The sequence below is a fragment of the Equus caballus genome, unplaced genomic scaffold, assembly GCF_041296265.1.
Source record: "Equus caballus isolate H_3958 breed thoroughbred unplaced genomic scaffold, TB-T2T haplotype1-0000016, whole genome shotgun sequence".
In the NCBI taxonomy this organism is placed as follows: domain Eukaryota; kingdom Metazoa; phylum Chordata; class Mammalia; order Perissodactyla; family Equidae; genus Equus; species Equus caballus.
The window spans coordinates 11425695-11451940 of record NW_027222391.1 but is presented as its reverse complement, the minus strand read 5'-3'; the positions used below and the strand labels follow the sequence as shown (position 1 = coordinate 11451940).

General features: G+C 52.1%; 1 protein-coding gene across 22 annotated transcripts in view; it reads right to left on the bottom strand.

The window, feature by feature from the left end:
* LOC138922838 (ATP-binding cassette sub-family D member 2-like) overlaps nt 1–26246 on the bottom strand; it is a 200543-nt gene that overhangs the window by 154044 nt on the left and 20253 nt on the right. For all 22 annotated transcript variants that reach the window (XR_011435980.1, XR_011435981.1, XR_011435983.1 and 19 more), the window contains exon 7: nt 25552–25646. Coding sequence is in view for 6 of the 22 variants with exons in the window: in XM_070259244.1 (XP_070115345.1) it covers nt 25552–25646 (95 nt within the window). In the remaining 16 variants the exon portion in view is untranslated. The remainder of the gene's footprint in view (nt 1–25551; nt 25647–26246) is intronic.

Genomic DNA, 26246 nt, shown 5'->3' with positions numbered 1-26246 from the left:
GGTGTAATCCATTCCAGTTCACACGTTGCACGAGGGACAGCCTCCAAGCCTTGAATACTTATGTATGCATTTATCCATTTATTTAATCAACCACTACTAACGCCTACTGAAGGCCAGACACTGCTCTAAGTACTTTACGGACATGAAATAGCCTCTAACCTTTACACTCACCTATGGAGTGTGTGTTATAATCATCCCCGTTTTACAGATCAGGAAACTGACACACAGAATGGTACAGTAACTTGCCCAAGTTCACACAGCCCGTAGGTGGCAGAGCTAGGACCCGTTTGACAGAGTCTGGCTCCAGAGTCCACGCTCCGAATCACCACGCTTGGTCTCCAAAAACCTATAGAAAGCGCCAGCCTTAACCGAAAAGTTTTGTTTTCCCCACCCTACAGTCCCTACGCGGCCCCAGGCTCCAGGGCACTCTTTCAGCTCCTCTGACAGGCCATACTCCTCCCTTGCCCCGTCCCAACGCTCTCCCGCACAAGTCCTCCTTTTCTTGTAGGCATCTGCTCTCAGCTTCAACATCACTGCCTAAGCCACAAAGTCTAACAGTAAATGCCGTATTTCTCAGCACTCAACACAGAATGGCTTTTACGTATCTCCTAGGTAATTAGTTGCTGCCTATCTGTCCTTTCCAACTAGGCTGCGAGGTCCAGTACGTCAAACACCCTGTCAGTCTTGCCCACCAAGTGTCCAGACCACTGAACACGCACCGACCCGAGGAAAGGAAGTCCCAAAGTCAACTCTCCAGACTTTCTGTGGAAGGAGGGAACGAACGGAGCACCCTCCAGCCTCACGCTTTCTTTGCCAGACTTTCAAGTGTGGGACACACACCTGTGCTCACAATGCTCCCCGGACAGCCCCCACTGCACCCCTAACAGGTAGACTTCTGCCCAGTCAAGGCCTTTGGAAAGCACTGGCTCTGCACACGAATATTATGCGGCCCTCCACAGGCCACTTCCCCTGAACCGGCCTGAGCTTCAGGGCCACGACAGGCTTCGTGAAAACCCCAACGGAACGTAGCCTCGAAAAGAGGGAGACCTGCACCCCTCAGAACGCATCGAGACCAGTGTCGTTACCGACGTCGCGTCTGGCCTTCCAAGAAGCCAAGACCACGGGCGCCGCTTCAGCGCCCGACTCCCGGGCACCGCATCCCCAGGCTGGCCCCTGGGCAGGTGCCCGGCACACACCGCCCGTTCCACGAACGCGTGAAGCGCACGAAGAGACCCCCTCGCTGCCCGCGCCGCGCAGCTGTCCCGCGGCCTGACGGGCACCTCTCGGCGCACCAGCCTATTCCTCAGGGACACGCTCGCCTCCCACCAGCCCCCAGGCCCACGCCCCCAGGTACCTCTCCCAGATGGAATCCTCTTCGCAGGCACCCTGGTCGTCCGTGTCCGGCGAGCAGGAAGAGCGGGAGCTGAAGGAGGGCCTCCTCAGGCTAGCGGCCGTGGCTGTGGAGGGCCCGGGCTGCTGTGCCCAGCGGGGACACGGAGCGGCGTCCAGGGACGCCGGGGGAACGGGCGAGCCCGGCCCAGCAGAGAGCAGCAGAGCGCGGCCGGACTCCGCCGGGCTCGGCTCTGGGCAGGCAGGCGCGGCTGGCCGACGCCTCCCCGGACGGCGGCCCAGCAGCCGTGCGCGCTCCCCGCGCGCGCGCGCGCGCCGCCGCCCAGAGGCTCCCTGGCCGCTGCCCCGCCCCACCCCCCCCCCCCCTCAGGCGGTGGACTGCGGACAGGGACAGGGACACCCTCCTGGGAGAACTGCTGGGGCCCCGCCCACACGCTCGCTCTCGGGGAACTGCAGCCTCCTCGGGTCTGACTGCAATGCCACACCCGAAACCATGCAACGTCTAGAAGAAAACATAGGCAGTATGCCCTTTGACAGCAGTCTTAGCAGCCTACTTTCAAGTACCATGTCTGACTGGGCAATGGAAACAAAGTACAAAATGAACAAACGGGACTACATCAAAGTGAAAAAAAATCTTCTGCACGGCAAAGGAAACCATCCACAAAACCAAAACACAACCTAACAACTGGGAGAAGATACTTGCAAACCATATATCGGATAAGGGGTTTATATCCAAAACACAGAAAGAACTCCGACAGCTCAACAACAACAAAAAATCAACAACCCGATTAAAAAGACGGGCAAAAGATCTGAGCAGTGACTTCTCCAAAGAAGGTATACGGGTGGCCAACAGGCATATGGAAAGGGGCTCAACATCATTAGCGATCAGAGGAAGGCAAATCAAAACTACAAGGAGAGGTCACCTTCCTCTGGTCAGAATGGCTCTAATTAACAAGACAGGAGACAAGTGTCGGAGAGGATGTGGAGAGAAGGGAACTCTCCTACACTGCTGGTGGGAGTGCAGACTGGTGCAGCCACCATGGAAAGCCGTATGGAGTATCCTCAGAAAACTAAGAATACATCTACCATATGTATGATCCAGCTAGCCCACTGCTGGGTATTTATCCAAAGAACTGGAAAACACCAATGCAGAAAGACACATGCACCCCTAGGTTCACTGCAGCATTATTCACAACAGCCAAAACTTGGAAGCAACCTAGGTGCCCATCAAGGGAAGTATGGACAGAGAAGATGTGGTGTGTATACACAATGGAATGCTACTCGGCCCTAAGAAACGATGAGATCCGGCCATTTGTGACAACGTGGATGGACCTTGAGGGTATTATGCGAAGTGAAATAAATCAGAGGGAGAAAGTCAAACACCGTGTGATCTCACTCATGAGTACATGATAAAAACAATGACGAACACGCACAGAGCAACGGAGATTGGATTGGTGGTTACCGTAGGGGGAGGGGGGGAGGGGAGAGAGCCAAAGGGGCGATGAGGCTCACATGTGAGGTGACGGACTATAATTAGTTTTTGGGCGGTGAACACGACGTAATCTACACAGAATTCGAAATGTATTACAACGTACCTCTGGAAAGCTACGTGATGTTAGAATCCACTGTCACTGCAATAAAGTAAAATAAAATAAAATAAAACAAAATAAAATAAAGAAGTGTAGGAGCCTCAAGAGGCTAACAGGCTTTTGCAAAGTTATTCTAGGGATTTTTACGGCTTGGCTCAGGGCGGCAGACACCAGCCTGAGACACAGCTGTGACATAGCCACGAACTTCAACTCGACTATATTCCGACTGGAGGGAAGTCAAAACTACTGTAATCATAATTTATTGAAGGCTTCGCTTTGTGCCAGATCCTGCGCCGACTGCTTTGCACCAACTGTCTCGTTTAATCCTCACATCCAAAAGGTAGGTTACCGTTATTCTCCCCATTGTAAAGGTGAGGAGAGGAGGCGGAAGCAGAAAGATGGCAACCTGCCTGGAATTCACAGAAGGATTCTCTAGGTAATGACGTGACTTTTGGACAAGACTTAAAGGTTTAACACATGACAGTGAAGACGCAGGTCCCAGTATCACAGAACGTGAAAAACACTGAGTCCTGCCAAATGGATTAAAACACTAACTATGGATCCTCACAATCTCTTGGCCTGTTTTCTCAGGTGAGGGAAAACCCGGTGTGGAAAACCGTTGAGGAGATGTCTGCAGATGAGGACTATGGCTGGTCTTTAAAGCCGGGAACTATCCCAGTAGATTCTGAGTCAGTGGGTCCAGAGTAGGCCTCGAGCGTCTCCGTTCTTTGACAGAGCCCCACAGGCTACACTCCCGTGCCCTTGGAGTTGGGAAGTACCGTCAGGCGCTACATCAGGACGTTTCAGTCAACAACGGGGGTCCCAAAAGATTAGTCCCATAGAGCCAAGGTGTATAGGAGGCTCTGCCATCTAGGTTTATGAACTCCGTGGTGCTTGCACGCTCACGAGATTGCCTGACCGTGACGCACTCCTCAGAACCTAGCCCCACTGTTAAGCAAAGCATGACTGCACTGCCTTAGATTCTCCACGGTTCCGGACCCTGCACGGTTTAGATGACTGCACACGCAGAGGGCACCGCGTCTGAGGCAGAGAGCGGCTGGAGTCACAAAAGCTCTCGACGGAGAGTCAAGGAAAGGCGTGCTCTGCTTACACGACTCTCTACTTTTCTCTGGGTCTGAACTATTTTACAGCTAATCTACTTTTTTTAACCGAGCAGCTTTGCCAAGAAAAAGTTACCAACAAATACCAGCCAAACCAATATAAGCGATACCTATTAAATAAGCCTGACCCTACTAGGCTACTGACAAGGCTTTTCTTTCCCTGGGATAATCTGGACAGCATTAGATTCTGTTACCAAGAGCAGCCAAGTCGAGGGAGATTATTTCTAATTCCACAGTGCCACAGATGCGGTCAGTAGCAACTGCAAGCTGGAAAGGAAACAAAGCCGGGTGTAATCCATTCCAGTTCACACGTTGCACGAGGGACAGCCTCCAAGCCTTGAATACTTATGTATGCATTTATCCATTTATTTAATCAACCACTACTAACGCCTACTGAAGGCCAGACACTGCTCTAAGTACTTTACGGACATGAAATAGCCTCTAACCTTTACACTCACCTATGGAGTGTGTGTTATAATCATCCCCGTTTTACAGATCAGGAAACTGACACACAGAATGGTACAGTAACTTGCCCAAGTTCACACAGCCCGTAGGTGGCAGAGCTAGGACCCGTTTGACAGAGTCTGGCTCCAGAGTCCACGCTCCGAATCACCACGCTTGGTCTCCAAAAACCTATAGAAAGCGCCAGCCTTAACCGAAAAGTTTTGTTTTCCCCACCCTACAGTCCCTACGCGGCCCCAGGCTCCAGGGCACTCTTTCAGCTCCTCTGACAGGCCATACTCCTCCCTTGCCCCGTCCCAACGCTCTCCCGCACAAGTCCTCCTTTTCTTGTAGGCATCTGCTCTCAGCTTCAACATCACTGCCTAAGCCACAAAGTCTAACAGTAAATGCCGTATTTCTCAGCACTCAACACAGAATGGCTTTTACGTATCTCCTAGGTAATTAGTTGCTGCCTATCTGTCCTTTCCAACTAGGCTGCGAGGTCCAGTACGTCAAACACCCTGTCAGTCTTGCCCACCAAGTGTCCAGACCACTGAACACGCACCGACCCGAGGAAAGGAAGTCCCAAAGTCAACTCTCCAGACTTTCTGTGGAAGGAGGGAACGAACGGAGCACCCTCCAGCCTCACGCTTTCTTTGCCAGACTTTCAAGTGTGGGACACACACCTGTGCTCACAATGCTCCCCGGACAGCCCCCACTGCACCCCTAACAGGTAGACTTCTGCCCAGTCAAGGCCTTTGGAAAGCACTGGCTCTGCACACGAATATTATGCGGCCCTCCACAGGCCACTTCCCCTGAACCGGCCTGAGCTTCAGGGCCACGACAGGCTTCGTGAAAACCCCAACGGAACGTAGCCTCGAAAAGAGGGAGACCTGCACCCCTCAGAACGCATCGAGACCAGTGTCGTTACCGACGTCGCGTCTGGCCTTCCAAGAAGCCAAGACCACGGGCGCCGCTTCAGCGCCCGACTCCCGGGCACCGCATCCCCAGGCTGGCCCCTGGGCAGGTGCCCGGCACACACCGCCCGTTCCACGAACGCGTGAAGCGCACGAAGAGACCCCCTCGCTGCCCGCGCCGCGCAGCTGTCCCGCGGCCTGACGGGCACCTCTCGGCGCACAAGCCTATTCCTCAGGGACACGCTCGCCTCCCACCAGCCCCCAGGCCCACGCCCCCAGGTACCTCTCCCAGATGGAATCCTCTTCGCAGGCGCCCTGGTCGTCCGTGTCCGGCGAGCAGGAAGAGCGGGAGCTGAAGGAGGGCCTCCTCAGGCTAGCGGCCGTGGCTGTGGAGGGCCCGGGCTGCTGTGCGCAGCGGGGACACGGAGCGGCGTCCAGGGACGCCGGGGGAACGGGCGAGCCCGGCCCAGCAGAGAGCAGCAGAGCGCGGCCGGACTCCGCCGGGCTCGGCTCTGGGCAGGCAGGCGCGGCTGGCCGACGCCTCCCCGGACGGCGGCCCAGCAGCCGTGCGCGCTCCCCGCGCGCGCGCGCGCGCCGCCGCCCAGAGGCTCCCTGGCCGCTGCCCCGCCCCACCCCCCCCCCCCCTCAGGCGGTGGACTGCGGACAGGGACAGGGACACCCTCCTGGGAGAACTGCTGGGGCCCCGCCCACACGCTCGCTCTCGGGGAACTGCAGCCTCCTCGGGTCTGACTGCAATGCCACACCCGAAACCATGCAACGTCTAGAAGAAAACATAGGCAGTATGCCCTTTGACAGCAGTCTTAGCAGCCTACTTTCAAGTACCATGTCTGACTGGGCAATGGAAACAAAGTACAAAATGAACAAACGGGACTACATCAAAGTGAAAAAAAATCTTCTGCACGGCAAAGGAAACCATCCACAAAACCAAAACACAACCTAACAACTGGGAGAAGATACTTGCAAACCATATATCGGATAAGGGGTTTATATCCAAAACACAGAAAGAACTCCGACAGCTCAACAACAACAAAAAATCAACAACCCGATTAAAAAGACGGGCAAAAGATCTGAGCAGTGACTTCTCCAAAGAAGGTATACGGGTGGCCAACAGGCATATGGAAAGGGGCTCAACATCATTAGCGATCAGAGGAAGGCAAATCAAAACTACAAGGAGAGGTCACCTTCCTCTGGTCAGAATGGCTCTAATTAACAAGACAGGAGACAAGTGTCGGAGAGGATGTGGAGAGAAGGGAACTCTCCTACACTGCTGGTGGGAGTGCAGACTGGTGCAGCCACCATGGAAAGCCGTATGGAGTATCCTCAGAAAACTAAGAATACATCTACCATATGTATGATCCAGCTAGCCCACTGCTGGGTATTTATCCAAAGAACTGGAAAACACCAATGCAGAAAGACACATGCACCCCTAGGTTCACTGCAGCATTATTCACAACAGCCAAAACTTGGAAGCAACCTAGGTGCCCATCAAGGGAAGTATGGACAGAGAAGATGTGGTGTGTATACACAATGGAATGCTACTCGGCCCTAAGAAACGATGAGATCCGGCCATTTGTGACAACGTGGATGGACCTTGAGGGTATTATGCGAAGTGAAATAAATCAGAGGGAGAAAGTCAAACACCGTGTGATCTCACTCATGAGTACATGATAAAAACAATGACGAACACGCACAGAGCAACGGAGATTGGATTGGTGGTTACCGTAGGGGGAGGGGGGGAGGGGAGAGAGCCAAAGGGGCGATGAGGCTCACATGTGAGGTGACGGACTATAATTAGTTTTTGGGCGGTGAACACGACGTAATCTACACAGAATTCGAAATGTATTACAACGTACCTCTGGAAAGCTACGTGATGTTAGAATCCACTGTCACTGCAATAAAGTAAAATAAAATAAAATAAAACAAAATAAAATAAAGAAGTGTAGGAGCCTCAAGAGGCTAACAGGCTTTTGCAAAGTTATTCTAGGGATTTTTACGGCTTGGCTCAGGGCGGCAGACACCAGCCTGAGACACAGCTGTGACATAGCCACGAACTTCAACTCGACTATATTCCGACTGGAGGGAAGTCAAAACTACTGTAATCATAATTTATTGAAGGCTTCGCTTTGTGCCAGATCCTGCGCCGACTGCTTTGCACCAACTGTCTCGTTTAATCCTCACATCCAAAAGGTAGGTTACCGTTATTCTCCCCATTGTAAAGGTGAGGAGAGGAGGCGGAAGCAGAAAGATGGCAACCTGCCTGGAATTCACAGAAGGATTCTCTAGGTAATGACGTGACTTTTGGACAAGACTTAAAGGTTTAACACATGACAGTGAAGACGCAGGTCCCAGTATCACAGAACGTGAAAAACACTGAGTCCTGCCAAATGGATTAAAACACTAACTATGGATCCTCACAATCTCTTGGCCTGTTTTCTCAGGTGAGGGAAAACCCGGTGTGGAAAACCGTTGAGGAGATGTCTGCAGATGAGGACTATGGCTGGTCTTTAAAGCCGGGAACTATCCCAGTAGATTCTGAGTCAGTGGGTCCAGAGTAGGCCTCGAGCGTCTCCGTTCTTTGACAGAGCCCCACAGGCTACACTCCCGTGCCCTTGGAGTTGGGAAGTACCGTCAGGCGCTACATCAGGACGTTTCAGTCAACAACGGGGGTCCCAAAAGATTAGTCCCATAGAGCCAAGGTGTATAGGAGGCTCTGCCATCTAGGTTTATGAACTCCGTGGTGCTTGCACGCTCACGAGATTGCCTGACCGTGACGCACTCCTCAGAACCTAGCCCCACTGTTAAGCAAAGCATGACTGCACTGCCTTAGATTCTCCACGGTTCCGGACCCTGCACGGTTTAGATGACTGCACACGCAGAGGGCACCGCGTCTGAGGCAGAGAGCGGCTGGAGTCACAAAAGCTCTCGACGGAGAGTCAAGGAAAGGCGTGCTCTGCTTACACGACTCTCTACTTTTCTCTGGGTCTGAACTATTTTACAGCTAATCTACTTTTTTTAACCGAGCAGCTTTGCCAAGAAAAAGTTACCAACAAATACCAGCCAAACCAATATAAGCGATACCTATTAAATAAGCCTGACCCTACTAGGCTACTGACAAGGCTTTTCTTTCCCTGGGATAATCTGGACAGCATTAGATTCTGTTACCAAGAGCAGCCAAGTCGAGGGAGATTATTTCTAATTCCACAGTGCCACAGATGCGGTCAGTAGCAACTGCAAGCTGGAAAGGAAACAAAGCCGGGTGTAATCCATTCCAGTTCACACGTTGCACGAGGGACAGCCTCCAAGCCTTGAATACTTATGTATGCATTTATCCATTTATTTAATCAACCACTACTAACGCCTACTGAAGGCCAGACACTGCTCTAAGTACTTTACGGACATGAAATAGCCTCTAACCTTTACACTCACCTATGGAGTGTGTGTTATAATCATCCCCGTTTTACAGATCAGGAAACTGACACACAGAATGGTACAGTAACTTGCCCAAGTTCACACAGCCCGTAGGTGGCAGAGCTAGGACCCGTTTGACAGAGTCTGGCTCCAGAGTCCACGCTCCGAATCACCACGCTTGGTCTCCAAAAACCTATAGAAAGCGCCAGCCTTAACCGAAAAGTTTTGTTTTCCCCACCCTACAGTCCCTACGCGGCCCCAGGCTCCAGGGCACTCTTTCAGCTCCTCTGACAGGCCATACTCCTCCCTTGCCCCGTCCCAACGCTCTCCCGCACAAGTCCTCCTTTTCTTGTAGGCATCTGCTCTCAGCTTCAACATCACTGCCTAAGCCACAAAGTCTAACAGTAAATGCCGTATTTCTCAGCACTCAACACAGAATGGCTTTTACGTATCTCCTAGGTAATTAGTTGCTGCCTATCTGTCCTTTCCAACTAGGCTGCGAGGTCCAGTACGTCAAACACCCTGTCAGTCTTGCCCACCAAGTGTCCAGACCACTGAACACGCACCGACCCGAGGAAAGGAAGTCCCAAAGTCAACTCTCCAGACTTTCTGTGGAAGGAGGGAACGAACGGAGCACCCTCCAGCCTCACGCTTTCTTTGCCAGACTTTCAAGTGTGGGACACACACCTGTGCTCACAATGCTCCCCGGACAGCCCCCACTGCACCCCTAACAGGTAGACTTCTGCCCAGTCAAGGCCTTTGGAAAGCACTGGCTCTGCACACGAATATTATGCGGCCCTCCACAGGCCACTTCCCCTGAACCGGCCTGAGCTTCAGGGCCATGACAGGCTTCGTGAAAACCCCAACGGAACGTAGCCTCGAAAAGAGGGAGACCTGCACCCCTCAGAACGCATCGAGACCAGTGTCGTTACCGACGTCGCGTCTGGCCTTCCAAGAAGCCAAGACCACGGGCGCCGCTTCAGCGCCCGACTCCCGGGCACCGCATCCCCAGGCTGGCCCCTGGGCAGGTGCCCGGCACACACCGCCCGTTCCACGAACGCGTGAAGCGCACGAAGAGACCCCCTCGCTGCCCGCGCCGCGCAGCTGTCCCGCGGCCTGACGGGCACCTCTCGGCGCACCAGCCTATTCCTCAGGGACACGCTCGCCTCCCACCAGCCCCCAGGCCCACGCCCCCAGGTACCTCTCCCAGATGGAATCCTCTTCGCAGGCGCCCTGGTCGTCCGTGTCCGGCGAGCAGGAAGAGCGGGAGCTGAAGGAGGGCCTCCTCAGGCTAGCGGCCGTGGCTGTGGAGGGCCCGGGCTGCTGTGCCCAGCGGGGACACGGAGCGGCGTCCAGGGACGCCGGGGGAACGGGCGAGCCCGGCCCAGCAGAGAGCAGCAGAGCGCGGCCGGACTCCGCCGGGCTCGGCTCTGGGCAGGCAGGCGCGGCTGGCCGACGCCTCCCCGGACGGCGGCCCAGCAGCCGTGCGCGCTCCCCGCGCGCGCGCGCGCGCCGCCGCCCAGAGGCTCCCTGGCCGCTGCCCCGCCCCACCCCACCCCCCCCTCAGGCGGTGGACTGCGGACAGGGACAGGGACACCCTCCTGGGAGAACTGCTGGGGCCCCGCCCACACGCTCGCTCTCGGGGAACTGCAGCCTCCTCGGGTCTGACTGCAATGCCACACCCGAAACCATGCAACGTCTAGAAGAAAACATAGGCAGTATGCCCTTTGACAGCAGTCTTAGCAGCCTACTTTCAAGTACCATGTCTGACTGGGCAATGGAAACAAAGTACAAAATGAACAAACGGGACTACATCAAAGTGAAAAAAAATCTTCTGCACGGCAAAGGAAACCATCCACAAAACCAAAACACAACCTAACAACTGGGAGAAGATACTTGCAAACCATATATCGGATAAGGGGTTTATATCCAAAACACAGAAAGAACTCCGACAGCTCAACAACAACAAAAAATCAACAACCCGATTAAAAAGACGGGCAAAAGATCTGAGCAGTGACTTCTCCAAAGAAGGTATACGGGTGGCCAACAGGCATATGGAAAGGGGCTCAACATCATTAGCGATCAGAGGAAGGCAAATCAAAACTACAAGGAGAGGTCACCTTCCTCTGGTCAGAATGGCTCTAATTAACAAGACAGGAGACAAGTGTCGGAGAGGATGTGGAGAGAAGGGAACTCTCCTACACTGCTGGTGGGAGTGCAGACTGGTGCAGCCACCATGGAAAGCCGTATGGAGTATCCTCAGAAAACTAAGAATACATCTACCATATGTATGATCCAGCTAGCCCACTGCTGGGTATTTATCCAAAGAACTGGAAAACACCAATGCAGAAAGACACATGCACCCCTAGGTTCACTGCAGCATTATTCACAACAGCCAAAACTTGGAAGCAACCTAGGTGCCCATCAAGGGAAGTATGGACAGAGAAGATGTGGTGTGTATACACAATGGAATGCTACTCGGCCCTAAGAAACGATGAGATCCGGCCATTTGTGACAACGTGGATGGACCTTGAGGGTATTATGCGAAGTGAAATAAATCAGAGGGAGAAAGTCAAACACCGTGTGATCTCACTCATGAGTACATGATAAAAACAATGACGAACACGCACAGAGCAACGGAGATTGGATTGGTGGTTACCGTAGGGGGAGGGGGGGAGGGGAGAGAGCCAAAGGGGCGATGAGGCTCACATGTGAGGTGACGGACTATAATTAGTTTTTGGGCGGTGAACACGACGTAATCTACACAGAATTCGAAATGTATTACAACGTACCTCTGGAAAGCTACGTGATGTTAGAATCCACTGTCACTGCAATAAAGTAAAATAAAATAAAATAAAACAAAATAAAATAAAGAAGTGTAGGAGCCTCAAGAGGCTAACAGGCTTTTGCAAAGTTATTCTAGGGATTTTTACGGCTTGGCTCAGGGCGGCAGACACCAGCCTGAGACACAGCTGTGACATAGCCACGAACTTCAACTCGACTATATTCCGACTGGAGGGAAGTCAAAACTACTGTAATCATAATTTATTGAAGGCTTCGCTTTGTGCCAGATCCTGCGCCGACTGCTTTGCACCAACTGTCTCGTTTAATCCTCACATCCAAAAGGTAGGTTACCGTTATTCTCCCCATTGTAAAGGTGAGGAGAGGAGGCGGAAGCAGAAAGATGGCAACCTGCCTGGAATTCACAGAAGGATTCTCTAGGTAATGACGTGACTTTTGGACAAGACTTAAAGGTTTAACACATGACAGTGAAGACGCAGGTCCCAGTATCACAGAACGTGAAAAACACTGAGTCCTGCCAAATGGATTAAAACACTAACTATGGATCCTCACAATCTCTTGGCCTGTTTTCTCAGGTGAGGGAAAACCCGGTGTGGAAAACCGTTGAGGAGATGTCTGCAGATGAGGACTATGGCTGGTCTTTAAAGCCGGGAACTATCCCAGTAGATTCTGAGTCAGTGGGTCCAGAGTAGGCCTCGAGCGTCTCCGTTCTTTGACAGAGCCCCACAGGCTACACTCCCGTGCCCTTGGAGTTGGGAAGTACCGTCAGGCGCTACATCAGGACGTTTCAGTCAACAACGGGGGTCCCAAAAGATTAGTCCCATAGAGCCAAGGTGTATAGGAGGCTCTGCCATCTAGGTTTATGAACTCCGTGGTGCTTGCACGCTCACGAGATTGCCTGACCGTGACGCACTCCTCAGAACCTAGCCCCACTGTTAAGCAAAGCATGACTGCACTGCCTTAGATTCTCCACGGTTCCGGACCCTGCACGGTTTAGATGACTGCACACGCAGAGGGCACCGCGTCTGAGGCAGAGAGCGGCTGGAGTCACAAAAGCTCTCGACGGAGAGTCAAGGAAAGGCGTGCTCTGCTTACACGACTCTCTACTTTTCTCTGGGTCTGAACTATTTTACAGCTAATCTACTTTTTTTAACCGAGCAGCTTTGCCAAGAAAAAGTTACCAACAAATACCAGCCAAACCAATATAAGCGATACCTATTAAATAAGCCTGACCCTACTAGGCTACTGACAAGGCTTTTCTTTCCCTGGGATAATCTGGACAGCATTAGATTCTGTTACCAAGAGCAGCCAAGTCGAGGGAGATTATTTCTAATTCCACAGTGCCACAGATGCGGTCAGTAGCAACTGCAAGCTGGAAAGGAAACAAAGCCGGGTGTAATCCATTCCAGTTCACACGTTGCACGAGGGACAGCCTCCAAGCCTTGAATACTTATGTATGCATTTATCCATTTATTTAATCAACCACTACTAACGCCTACTGAAGGCCAGACACTGCTCTAAGTACTTTACGGACATGAAATAGCCTCTAACCTTTACACTCACCTATGGAGTGTGTGTTATAATCATCCCCGTTTTACAGATCAGGAAACTGACACACAGAATGGTACAGTAACTTGCCCAAGTTCACACAGCCCGTAGGTGGCAGAGCTAGGACCCGTTTGACAGAGTCTGGCTCCAGAGTCCACGCTCCGAATCACCACGCTTGGTCTCCAAAAACCTATAGAAAGCGCCAGCCTTAACCGAAAAGTTTTGTTTTCCCCACCCTACAGTCCCTACGCGGCCCCAGGCTCCAGGGCACTCTTTCAGCTCCTCTGACAGGCCATACTCCTCCCTTGCCCCGTCCCAACGCTCTCCCGCACAAGTCCTCCTTTTCTTGTAGGCATCTGCTCTCAGCTTCAACATCACTGCCTAAGCCACAAAGTCTAACAGTAAATGCCGTATTTCTCAGCACTCAACACAGAATGGCTTTTACGTATCTCCTAGGTAATTAGTTGCTGCCTATCTGTCCTTTCCAACTAGGCTGCGAGGTCCAGTACGTCAAACACCCTGTCAGTCTTGCCCACCAAGTGTCCAGACCACTGAACACGCACCGACCCGAGGAAAGGAAGTCCCAAAGTCAACTCTCCAGACTTTCTGTGGAAGGAGGGAACGAACGGAGCACCCTCCAGCCTCACGCTTTCTTTGCCAGACTTTCAAGTGTGGGACACACACCTGTGCTCACAATGCTCCCCGGACAGCCCCCACTGCACCCCTAACAGGTAGACTTCTGCCCAGTCAAGGCCTTTGGAAAGCACTGGCTCTGCACACGAATATTATGCGGCCCTCCACAGGCCACTTCCCCTGAACCGGCCTGAGCTTCAGGGCCACGACAGGCTTCGTGAAAACCCCAACGGAACGTAGCCTCGAAAAGAGGGAGACCTGCACCCCTCAGAACGCATCGAGACCAGTGTCGTTACCGACGTCGCGTCTGGCCTTCCAAGAAGCCAAGACCACGGGCGCCGCTTCAGCGCCCGACTCCCGGGCACCGCATCCCCAGGCTGGCCCCTGGGCAGGTGCCCGGCACACACCGCCCGTTCCACGAACGCGTGAAGCGCACGAAGAGACCCCCTCGCTGCCCGCGCCGCGCAGCTGTCCCGCGGCCTGACGGGCACCTCTCGGCGCACCAGCCTATTCCTCAGGGACACGCTCGCCTCCCACCAGCCCCCAGGCCCACGCCCCCAGGTACCTCTCCCAGATGGAATCCTCTTCGCAGGCGCCCTGGTCGTCCGTGTCCGGCGAGCAGGAAGAGCGGGAGCTGAAGGAGGGCCTCCTCAGGCTAGCGGCCGTGGCTGTGGAGGGCCCGGGCTGCTGTGCCCAGCGGGGACACGGAGCGGCGTCCAGGGACGCCGGGGGAACGGGCGAGCCCGGCCCAGCAGAGAGCAGCAGAGCGCGGCCGGACTCCGCCGGGCTCGGCTCTGGGCAGGCAGGCGCGGCTGGCCGACGCCTCCCCGGACGGCGGCCCAGCAGCCGTGCGCGCTCCCCGCGCGCGCGCGCGCGCCGCCGCCCAGAGGCTCCCTGGCCGCTGCCCCGCCCCACCCCCCCCCCCCTCAGGCGGTGGACTGCGGACAGGGACAGGGACACCCTCCTGGGAGAACTGCTGGGGCCCCGCCCACACGCTCGCTCTCGGGGAACTGCAGCCTCCTCGGGTCTGACTGCAATGCCACACCCGAAACCATGCAACGTCTAGAAGAAAACATAGGCAGTATGCCCTTTGACAGCAGTCTTAGCAGCCTACTTTCAAGTACCATGTCTGACTGGGCAATGGAAACAAAGTACAAAATGAACAAACGGGACTACATCAAAGTGAAAAAAAATCTTCTGCACGGCAAAGGAAACCATCCACAAAACCAAAACACAACCTAACAACTGGGAGAAGATACTTGCAAACCATATATCGGATAAGGGGTTTATATCCAAAACACAGAAAGAACTCCGACAGCTCAACAACAACAAAAAATCAACAACCCGATTAAAAAGACGGGCAAAAGATCTGAGCAGTGACTTCTCCAAAGAAGGTATACGGGTGGCCAACAGGCATATGGAAAGGGGCTCAACATCATTAGCGATCAGAGGAAGGCAAATCAAAACTACAAGGAGAGGTCACCTTCCTCTGGTCAGAATGGCTCTAATTAACAAGACAGGAGACAAGTGTCGGAGAGGATGTGGAGAGAAGGGAACTCTCCTACACTGCTGGTGGCAGTGCAGACTGGTGCAGCCACCATGGAAAGCCGTATGGAGTATCCTCAGAAAACTAAGAATACATCTACCATATGTATGATCCAGCTAGCCCACTGCTGGGTATTTATCCAAAGAACTGGAAAACACCAATGCAGAAAGACACATGCACCCCTAGGTTCACTGCAGCATTATTCACAACAGCCAAAACTTGGAAGCAACCTAGGTGCCCATCAAGGGAAGTATGGACAGAGAAGATGTGGTGTGTATACACAATGGAATGCTACTCGGCCCTAAGAAACGATGAGATCCGGCCATTTGTGACAACGTGGATGGACCTTGAGGGTATTATGCGAAGTGAAATAAATCAGAGGGAGAAAGTCAAACACCGTGTGATCTCACTCATGAGTACATGATAAAAACAATGACGAACACGCACAGAGCAACGGAGATTGGATTGGTGGTTACCGTAGGGGGAGGGGGGGAGGGGAGAGAGCCAAAGGGGCGATGAGGCTCACATGTGAGGTGACGGACTATAATTAGTTTTTGGGCGGTGAACACGACGTAATCTACACAGAATTCGAAATGTATTACAACGTACCTCTGGAAAGCTACGTGATGTTAGAATCCACTGTCACTGCAATAAAGTAAAATAAAATAAAATAAAACAAAATAAAATAAAGAAGTGTAGGAGCCTCAAGAGGCTAACAGGCTTTTGCAAAGTTATTCTAGGGATTTTTACGGCTTGGCTCAGGGCGGCAGACACCAGCCTGAGACACAGCTGTGACATAGCCACGAACTTCAACTCGACTATATTCCGACTGGAGGGAAGTCAAAACTACTGTAATCATAATTTATTGAAGGCTTCGCTTTGTGCCAGATCCTGCGCCGACTGCTTTGCACCAACTGTCTCGTTTAATCCTCACATCCAAAAGGTAGGTTACCGTTATTCTCCCCATTGTAAAGGTGAGGAGAGGAGGCGGAAGCAGAAAGATGGCAACCTGCCTGGAATTCACAGAAGGATTCTCTAGGTAATGACGTGACTTTTGGACAAGACTTAAAGGTTTAACACATGACAGTGAAGACGCAGGTCCCAGTATCACAGAACGTGAAAAACACTGAGTCCTGCCAAATGGATTAAAACACTAACTATGGATCCTCACAATCTCTTGGCCTGTTTTCTCAGGTGAGGGAAAACCCGGTGTGGAAAACCGTTGAGGAGATGTCTGCAGATGAGGACTATGGCTGGTCTTTAAAGCCGGGAACTATCCCAGTAGATTCTGAGTCAGTGGGTCCAGAGTAGGCCTCGAGCGTCTCCGTTCTTTGACAGAGCCCCACAGGCTACACTCCCGTGCCCTTGGAGTTGGGAAGTACCGTCAGGCGCTACATCAGGACGTTTCAGTCAACAACGGGGGTCCCAAAAGATTAGTCCCATAGAGCCAAGGTGTATAGGAGGCTCTGCCATCTAGGTTTATGAACTCCGTGGTGCTTGCACGCTCACGAGATTGCCTGACCGTGACGCACTCCTCAGAACCTAGCCCCACTGTTAAGCAAAGCATGACTGCACTGCCTTAGATTCTCCACGGTTCCGGACCCTGCACGGTTTAGATGACTGCACACGCAGAGGGCACCGCGTCTGAGGCAGAGAGCGGCTGGAGTCACAAAAGCTCTCGACGGAGAGTCAAGGAAAGGCGTGCTCTGCTTACACGACTCTCTACTTTTCTCTGGGTCTGAACTATTTTACAGCTAATCTACTTTTTTTAACCGAGCAGCTTTGCCAAGAAAAAGTTACCAACAAATACCAGCCAAACCAATATAAGCGATACCTATTAAATAAGCCTGACCCTACTAGGCTACTGACAAGGCTTTTCTTTCCCTGGGATAATCTGGACAGCATTAGATTCTGTTACCAAGAGCAGCCAAGTCGAGGGAGATTATTTCTAATTCCACAGTGCCACAGATGCGGTCAGTAGCAACTGCAAGCTGGAAAGGAAACAAAGCCGGGTGTAATCCATTCCAGTTCACACGTTGCACGAGGGACAGCCTCCAAGCCTTGAATACTTATGTATGCATTTATCCATTTATTTAATCAACCACTACTAACGCCTACTGAAGGCCAGACACTGCTCTAAGTACTTTACGGACATGAAATAGCCTCTAACCTTTACACTCACCTATGGAGTGTGTGTTATAATCATCCCCGTTTTACAGATCAGGAAACTGACACACAGAATGGTACAGTAACTTGCCCAAGTTCACACAGCCCGTAGGTGGCAGAGCTAGGACCCGTTTGACAGAGTCTGGCTCCAGAGTCCACGCTCCGAATCACCACGCTTGGTCTCCAAAAACCTATAGAAAGCGCCAGCCTTAACCGAAAAGTTTTGTTTTCCCCACCCTACAGTCCCTACGCGGCCCCAGGCTCCAGGGCACTCTTTCAGCTCCTCTGACAGGCCATACTCCTCCCTTGCCCCGTCCCAACGCTCTCCCGCACAAGTCCTCCTTTTCTTGTAGGCATCTGCTCTCAGCTTCAACATCACTGCCTAAGCCACAAAGTCTAACAGTAAATGCCGTATTTCTCAGCACTCAACACAGAATGGCTTTTACGTATCTCCTAGGTAATTAGTTGCTGCCTATCTGTCCTTTCCAACTAGGCTGCGAGGTCCAGTACGTCAAACACCCTGTCAGTCTTGCCCACCAAGTGTCCAGACCACTGAACACGCACCGACCCGAGGAAAGGAAGTCCCAAAGTCAACTCTCCAGACTTTCTGTGGAAGGAGGGAACGAACGGAGCACCCTCCAGCCTCACGCTTTCTTTGCCAGACTTTCAAGTGTGGGACACACACCTGTGCTCACAATGCTCCCCGGACAGCCCCCACTGCACCCCTAACAGGTAGACTTCTGCCCAGTCAAGGCCTTTGGAAAGCACTGGCTCTGCACACGAATATTATGCGGCCCTCCACAGGCCACTTCCCCTGAACCGGCCTGAGCTTCAGGGCCACGACAGGCTTCGTGAAAACCCCAACGGAACGTAGCCTCGAAAAGAGGGAGACCTGCACCCCTCAGAACGCATCGAGACCAGTGTCGTTACCGACGTCGCGTCTGGCCTTCCAAGAAGCCAAGACCACGGGCGCCGCTTCAGCGCCCGACTCCCGGGCACCGCATCCCCAGGCTGGCCCCTGGGCAGGTGCCCGGCACACACCGCCCGTTCCACGAACGCGTGAAGCGCACGAAGAGACCCCCTCGCTGCCCGCGCCGCGCAGCTGTCCCGCGGCCTGACGGGCACCTCTCGGCGCACCAGCCTATTCCTCAGGGACACGCTCGCCTCCCACCAGCCCCCAGGCCCACGCCCCCAGGTACCTCTCCCAGATGGAATCCTCTTCGCAGGCACCCTGGTCGTCCGTGTCCGGCGAGCAGGAAGAGCGGGAGCTGAAGGAGGGCCTCCTCAGGCTAGCGGCCGTGGCTGTGGAGGGCCCGGGCTGCTGTGCCCAGCGGGGACACGGAGCGGCGTCCAGGGACGCCGGGGGAACGGGCGAGCCCGGCCCAGCAGAGAGCAGCAGAGCGCGGCCGGACTCCGCCGGGCTCGGCTCTGGGCAGGCAGGCGCGGCTGGCCGACGCCTCCCCGGACGGCGGCCCAGCAGCCGTGCGCGCTCCCCGCGCGCGCGCGCGCGCCGCCGCCCAGAGGCTCCCTGGCCGCTGCCCCGCCCCACCCCCCCCCCCCCCTCAGGCGGTGGACTGCGGACAGGGACAGGGACACCCTCCTGGGAGAACTGCTGGGGCCCCGCCCACACGCTCGCTCTCGGGGAACTGCAGCCTCCTCGGGTCTGACTGCAATGCCACACCCGAAACCATGCAACGTCTAGAAGAAAACATAGGCAGTATGCCCTTTGACAGCAGTCTTAGCAGCCTACTTTCAAGTACCATGTCTGACTGGGCAATGGAAACAAAGTACAAAATGAACAAACGGGACTACATCAAAGTGAAAAAAAATCTTCTGCACGGCAAAGGAAACCATCCACAAAACCAAAACACAACCTAACAACTGGGAGAAGATACTTGCAAACCATATATCGGATAAGGGGTTTATATCCAAAACACAGAAAGAACTCCGACAGCTCAACAACAACAAAAAATCAACAACCCGATTAAAAAGACGGGCAAAAGATCTGAGCAGTGACTTCTCCAAAGAAGGTATACGGGTGGCCAACAGGCATATGGAAAGGGGCTCAACATCATTAGCGATCAGAGGAAGGCAAATCAAAACTACAAGGAGAGGTCACCTTCCTCTGGTCAGAATGGCTCTAATTAACAAGACAGGAGACAAGTGTCGGAGAGGATGTGGAGAGAAGGGAACTCTCCTACACTGCTGGTGGCAGTGCAGACTGGTGCAGCCACCATGGAAAGCCGTATGGAGTATCCTCAGAAAACTAAGAATACATCTACCATATGTATGATCCAGCTAGCCCACTGCTGGGTATTTATCCAAAGAACTGGAAAACACCAATGCAGAAAGACACATGCACCCCTAGGTTCACTGCAGCATTATTCACAACAGCCAAAACTTGGAAGCAACCTAGGTGCCCATCAAGGGAAGTATGGACAGAGAAGATGTGGTGTGTATACACAATGGAATGCTACTCGGCCCTAAGAAACGATGAGATCCGGCCATTTGTGACAACGTGGATGGACCTTGAGGGTATTATGCGAAGTGAAATAAATCAGAGGGAGAAAGTCAAACACCGTGTGATCTCACTCATGAGTACATGATAAAAACAATGACGAACACGCACAGAGCAACGGAGATTGGATTGGTGGTTACCGTAGGGGGAGGGGGGGAGGGGAGAGAGCCAAAGGGGCGATGAGGCTCACATGTGAGGTGACGGACTATAATTAGTTTTTGGGCGGTGAACACGACGTAATCTACACAGAATTCGAAATGTATTGCAACGTACCTCTGGAAAGCTACGTGATGTTAGAATCCACTGTCACTGCAATAAAGTAAAATAAAATAAAATAAAACAAAATAAAATAAAGAAGTGTAGGAGCCTCAAGAGGCTAACAGGCTTTTGCAAAGTTATTCTAGGGATTTTTACGGCTTGGCTCAGGGCGGCAGACACCAGCCTGAGACACAGCTGTGACATAGCCACGAACTTCAACTCGACTATATTCCGACTGGAGGGAAGTCAAAACTACTGTAATCATAATTTATTGAAGGCTTCGCTTTGTGCCAGATCCTGCGCCGACTGCTTTGCACCAACTGTCTCGTTTAATCCTCACATCCAAAAGGTAGGTTACCGTTATTCTCCCCATTGTAAAGGTGAGGAGAGGAGGCGGAAGCAGAAAGATGGCAACCTGCCTGGAATTCACAGAAGGATTCTCTAGGTAATGACGTGACTTTTGGACAAGACTTAAAGGTTTAACACATGACAGTGAAGACGCAGGTCCCAGTATCACAGAACGTGAAAAACACTGAGTCCTGCCAAATGGATTAAAACACTAACTATGGATCCTCACAATCTCTTGGCCTGTTTTCTCAGGTGAGGGAAAACCCGGTGTGGAAAACCGTTGAGGAGATGTCTGCAGATGAGGACTATGGCTGGTCTTTAAAGCCGGGAAGTATCCCAGTAGATTCTGAGTCAGTGGGTCCAGAGTAGGCCTCGAGCGTCTCCGTTCTTTGACAGAGCCCCACAGGCTACACTCCCGTGCCCTTGGAGTTGGGAAGTACCGTCAGGCGCTACATCAGGACGTTTCAGTCAACAACGGGGGTCCCAAAAGATTAGTCCCATAGAGCCAAGGTGTATAGGAGGCTCTGCCATCTAGGTTTATGAACTCCGTGGTGCTTGCACGCTCACGAGATTGCCTGACCGTGACGCACTCCTCAGAACCTAGCCCCACTGTTAAGCAAAGCATGACTGCACTGCCTTAGATTCTCCACGGTTCCGGACCCTGCACGGTTTAGATGACTGCACACGCAGAGGGCACCGCGTCTGAGGCAGAGAGCGGCTGGAGTCACAAAAGCTCTCGACGGAGAGTCAAGGAAAGGCGTGCTCTGCTTACACGACTCTCTACTTTTCTCTGGGTCTGAACTATTTTACAGCTAATCTACTTTTTTTAACCGAGCAGCTTTGCCAAGAAAAAGTTACCAACAAATACCAGCCAAACCAATATAAGCGATACCTATTAAATAAGCCTGACCCTACTAGGCTACTGACAAGGCTTTTCTTTCCCTGGGATAATCTGGACAGCATTAGATTCTGTTACCAAGAGCAGCCAAGTCGAGGGAGATTATTTCTAATTCCACAGTGCCACAGATGCGGTCAGTAGCAACTGCAAGCTGGAAAGGAAACAAAGCCGGGTGTAATCCATTCCAGTTCACACGTTGCACGAGGGACAGCCTCCAAGCCTTGAATACTTATGTATGCATTTATCCATTTATTTAATCAACCACTACTAACGCCTACTGAAGGCCAGACACTGCTCTAAGTACTTTACGGACATGAAATAGCCTCTAACCTTTACACTCACCTATGGAGTGTGTGTTATAATCATCCCCGTTTTACAGATCAGGAAACTGACACACAGAATGGTACAGTAACTTGCCCAAGTTCACACAGCCCGTAGGTGGCAGAGCTAGGACCCATGTGACAGAGTCTGGCTCCAGAGTCCACGTGCTGAATCACCACGCTTAGTCTCCGAAAGCCTATAGAAAGCGCCAGCCTTAATCGAAAAGTTTGGTTTTCCCCACCCTACAGTCCCTACGCGGCCCCAGTCTCCAGGGCACGCTTTCAGCTCCTCTGACAGGCCATCCTCCTCCCTTGCCCTGTCCCAACGCTCTCCCGCACAAGTCCTCCTTTGCTTTTAGGCATCTGCTCTCAGCTTAAACATCACTGCCTAAGTCACAAAGTCTAACAGTAAATGCCGTATTTCTCAGCACTCAACACAGAATGGCTTTTACGTATCTCCTAGGTAATTAGTTGCTGCCTATCTGTCCTTTCCAACTAGGCTGCGAGGTCCAGTACGTCAAACACCCTGTCAGTCTTGCCCACCAAGTGTCCAGACCACTGAACACGCACCGACCCGAGGAAAGGAAGTCCCAAAGTCAACTCTCCAGACTTTCTGTGGAAGGAGGGAACGAACGGAGCACCCTCCAGCCTCACGCTTTCTTTGCCAGACTTTCAAGTGTGGGACACACACCTGTGCTCACAATGCTCCCCGGACAGCCCCCACTGCACCCCTAACAGGTAGACTTCTGCCCAGTCAAGGCCTTTGGAAAGCACTGGCTCTGCACACGAATATTATGCGGCCCTCCACAGGCCACTTCCCCTGAACCGGCCTGAGCTTCAGGGCCACGACAGGCTTCGTGAAAACCCCAACGGAACGTAGCCTCGAAAAGAGGGAGACCTGCACCCCTCAGAACGCATCGAGACCAGTGTCGTTACCGACGTCGCGTCTGGCCTTCCAAGAAGCCAAGACCACGGGCGCCGCTTCAGCGCCCGACTCCCGGGCACCGCATCCCCAGGCTGGCCCCTGGGCAGGTGCCCGGCACACACCGCCCGTTCCACGAACGCGTGAAGCGCACGAAGAGACCCCCTCGCTGCCCGCGCCGCGCAGCTGTCCCGCGGCCTGACGGGCACCTCTCGGCGCACCAGCCTATTCCTCAGGGACACGCTCGCCTCCCACCAGCCCCCAGGCCCACGCCCCCAGGTACCTCTCCCAGATGGAATCCTCTTCGCAGGCGCCCTGGTCGTCCGTGTCCGGCGAGCAGGAAGAGCGGGAGCTGAAGGACGGCCTCCTCAGGCTAGCGGCCGTGGCTGTGGAGGGCCCGGGCTGCTGTGCCCAGCGGGGACACGGAGCGGCGTCCAGGGACGCCGGGGGAACGGGCGAGCCCGGCCCAGGAGAGAGCAGCAGAGCGCGGCCGGACTCCGCCGGGCTCGGCTCTGGGCAGGCAGGCGCGGCTGGCCGACGCCTCCCCGGATGGCGGCCCAGCAGCCGTGCGCGCTCCCCGCGCGCGCGCGCGCGCCGCCGCCCAGAGGCTCCCTGGCCGCTGCCCCGCCCCACCCCCCCCCCCTCAGGCGGTGGACTGCGGACAGGGACAGGGACACCCTCCTGGGAGAACTGCTGGGGCCCCGCCCACACGCTCGCTCTCGGGGAACTGCAGCCTCCTCGGGTCTGACTGCAATGCCACACCCGAAACCATGCAACGTCTAGAAGAAAACATAGGCAGTATGCCCTTTGACAGCAGTCTTAGCAGCCTACTTTCAAGTACCATGTCTGACTGGGCAATGGAAACAAAGTACAAAATGAACAAACGGGACTACATCAAAGTGAAAAAAAATCTTCTGCACGGCAAAGGAAACCATCCACAAAACCAAAACACAACCTAACAACTGGGAGAAGATACTTGCAAACCATATATCGGATAAGGGGTTTATATCCAAAACACAGAAAGAACTCCGACAGCTCAACAACAACAAAAAATCAACAACCCGATTAAAAAGACGGGCAAAAGATCTGAGCAGTGACTTCTCCAAAGAAGGTATACGGGTGGCCAACAGGCATATGGAAAGGGGCTCAACATCATTAGCGATCAGAGGAAGGCAAATCAAAACTACAAGGAGAGGTCACCTTCCTCTGGTCAGAATGGCTCTAATTAACAAGACAGGAGACAAGTGTCAGAGAGGATGTGGAGAGAAGGGAACTCTCCTACACTGCTGGTGGGAGTGCAGACTGGTGCAGCCACCATGGAAAGCCGTATGGAGTATCCTCAGAAAACTAAGAATACATCTACCATATGTATGATCCAGCTAGCCCACTGCTGGGTATTTATCCAAAGAACTGGAAAACACCAATGCAGAAAGACACATGCACCCCTAGGTTCACTGCAGCATTATTCACAACAGCCAAAACTTGGAAGCAACCTAGGTGCCCATCAAGGGAAGTATGGACAGAGAAGATGTGGTGTGTATACACAATGGAATGCTACTCGGCCCTAAGAAACGATGAGATCCGGCCATTTGTGACAACGTGGATGGACCTTGAGGGTATTATGCGAAGTGAAATAAATCAGAGGGAGAAAGTCAAACACCGTGTGATCTCACTCATGAGTACATGATAAAAACAATGACGAACACGCACAGAGCAACGGAGATTGGATTGGTGGTTACCGTAGGGGGAGGGGGGGAGGGGAGAGAGCCAAAGGGGCGATGAGGCTCACATGTGAGGTGACGGACTATAATTAGTTTTTGGGCGGTGAACACGACGTAATCTACACAGAATTCGAAATGTATTACAACGTACCTCTGGAAAGCTACGTGATGTTAGAATCCACTGTCACTGCAATAAAGTAAAATAAAACAAAATAAAACAAAATAAAATAAAGAAGTGTAGGAGCCTCAAGAGGCTAACAGGCTTTTGCAAAGTTATTCTAGGGATTTTTACGGCTTGGCTCAGGGCGGCAGACACCAGCCTGAGACACAGCTGTGACATAGCCACGAACTTCAACTCGACTATATTCCGACTGGAGGGAAGTCAAAACTACTGTAATCATAATTTATTGAAGGCTTCACTTTGTGCCAGATCCTGCGCCGACTGCTTTGCACCAACTGTCTCATTTGATCCTCACATCCAAAAGGCAGGTTACCGTTATTCTCCCCATTGTAAAGGTGAGGAGAGGAGGCGGAAGCAGAAAGATGGCAACCTGCCTGGAATTCACAGAAGGATTCTCTAGGTAATGACATGACTTTTGGACAAGACTTAAAGGTTTAACACATGACAGTGAAGACGCAGATCCCAGTATCACAGAACGTGAAAAACACTGAGTCCTGCCAAATGGATTAAAACGCTAATTATGGATCGTCACAATCTCTTGGCCTGTTTTTTCAGGTGAGGGAAAACGCAGTGTGAAAAACCGTTTGGGAACCTTGTATAGGCTCTCAGTGAACTGTAATTTTAATTTTCAACCTGGCAATAAAGCAGTAGACATCAAATTTCTCTTTCTTTCTGCTTTCTGAGGAATTAACTGCTTTTGTAATTCAGCCACTGTGCATACCTTCCTTGATTTCCCCTCCTTTCCATATGCTCCTCCATGTATTTAACAAATGTACATGAATTCTGTGTTGTTTTTTATTAGTGTGATGGCAACAATCAGAAGATTTTTGAATATCATCTTACTTTGAAGTTTAGCCTGGAAGCCACCACTTCTCCCGTTGGTGTATGTATGGGAACATTTTCGCAAATAATTCCATGATCCACATCAATAACTTCTCCTATAAGTTAAGGAACGACTTAAGTTACAAAAGCTATCACACGTTATTCTTAACTACGTAAATCACTTAAAGTATAATGCAACATAGATAAATTCGTTATAAAGATAATTCACAGTAACAAATCAGAAAACCAAGTGAAATATAGATATCTATATCTAAAGAAAAGTTTAACGTAAATTTGGACGTTTTGACACATCTACTTGGAAAATCTTTCTCAGAAACATTACTTACCAATAACCTAATGTCAACATCATAATGAGAGCAAAGCTAAACTCTATCTGATATAACCCAGCCATACTCTTTACAACTACTTGTTTCTCTAAATTAACCTTTCTTACAGAAAAAACACGGTGCCCCAGAAAGGGAATTAAGACATTTATATATAATTTTTAAAAATATGATAACCAAATAAGTTTAAAAACATAGGATGATGAAGAACAATATGACATTAGTTCTAATTCTGTTATTTGAGTTTTAAAAGCAAACAATTCATTCTGCCATATGTGCAGTTTCCAAAAATAATTCTAGAAATTTTGTTCTAAATAAAGGTAACAATTTTTTTTTAATGGTAATGTTAGTCACCACTCCTCACACTGCAAT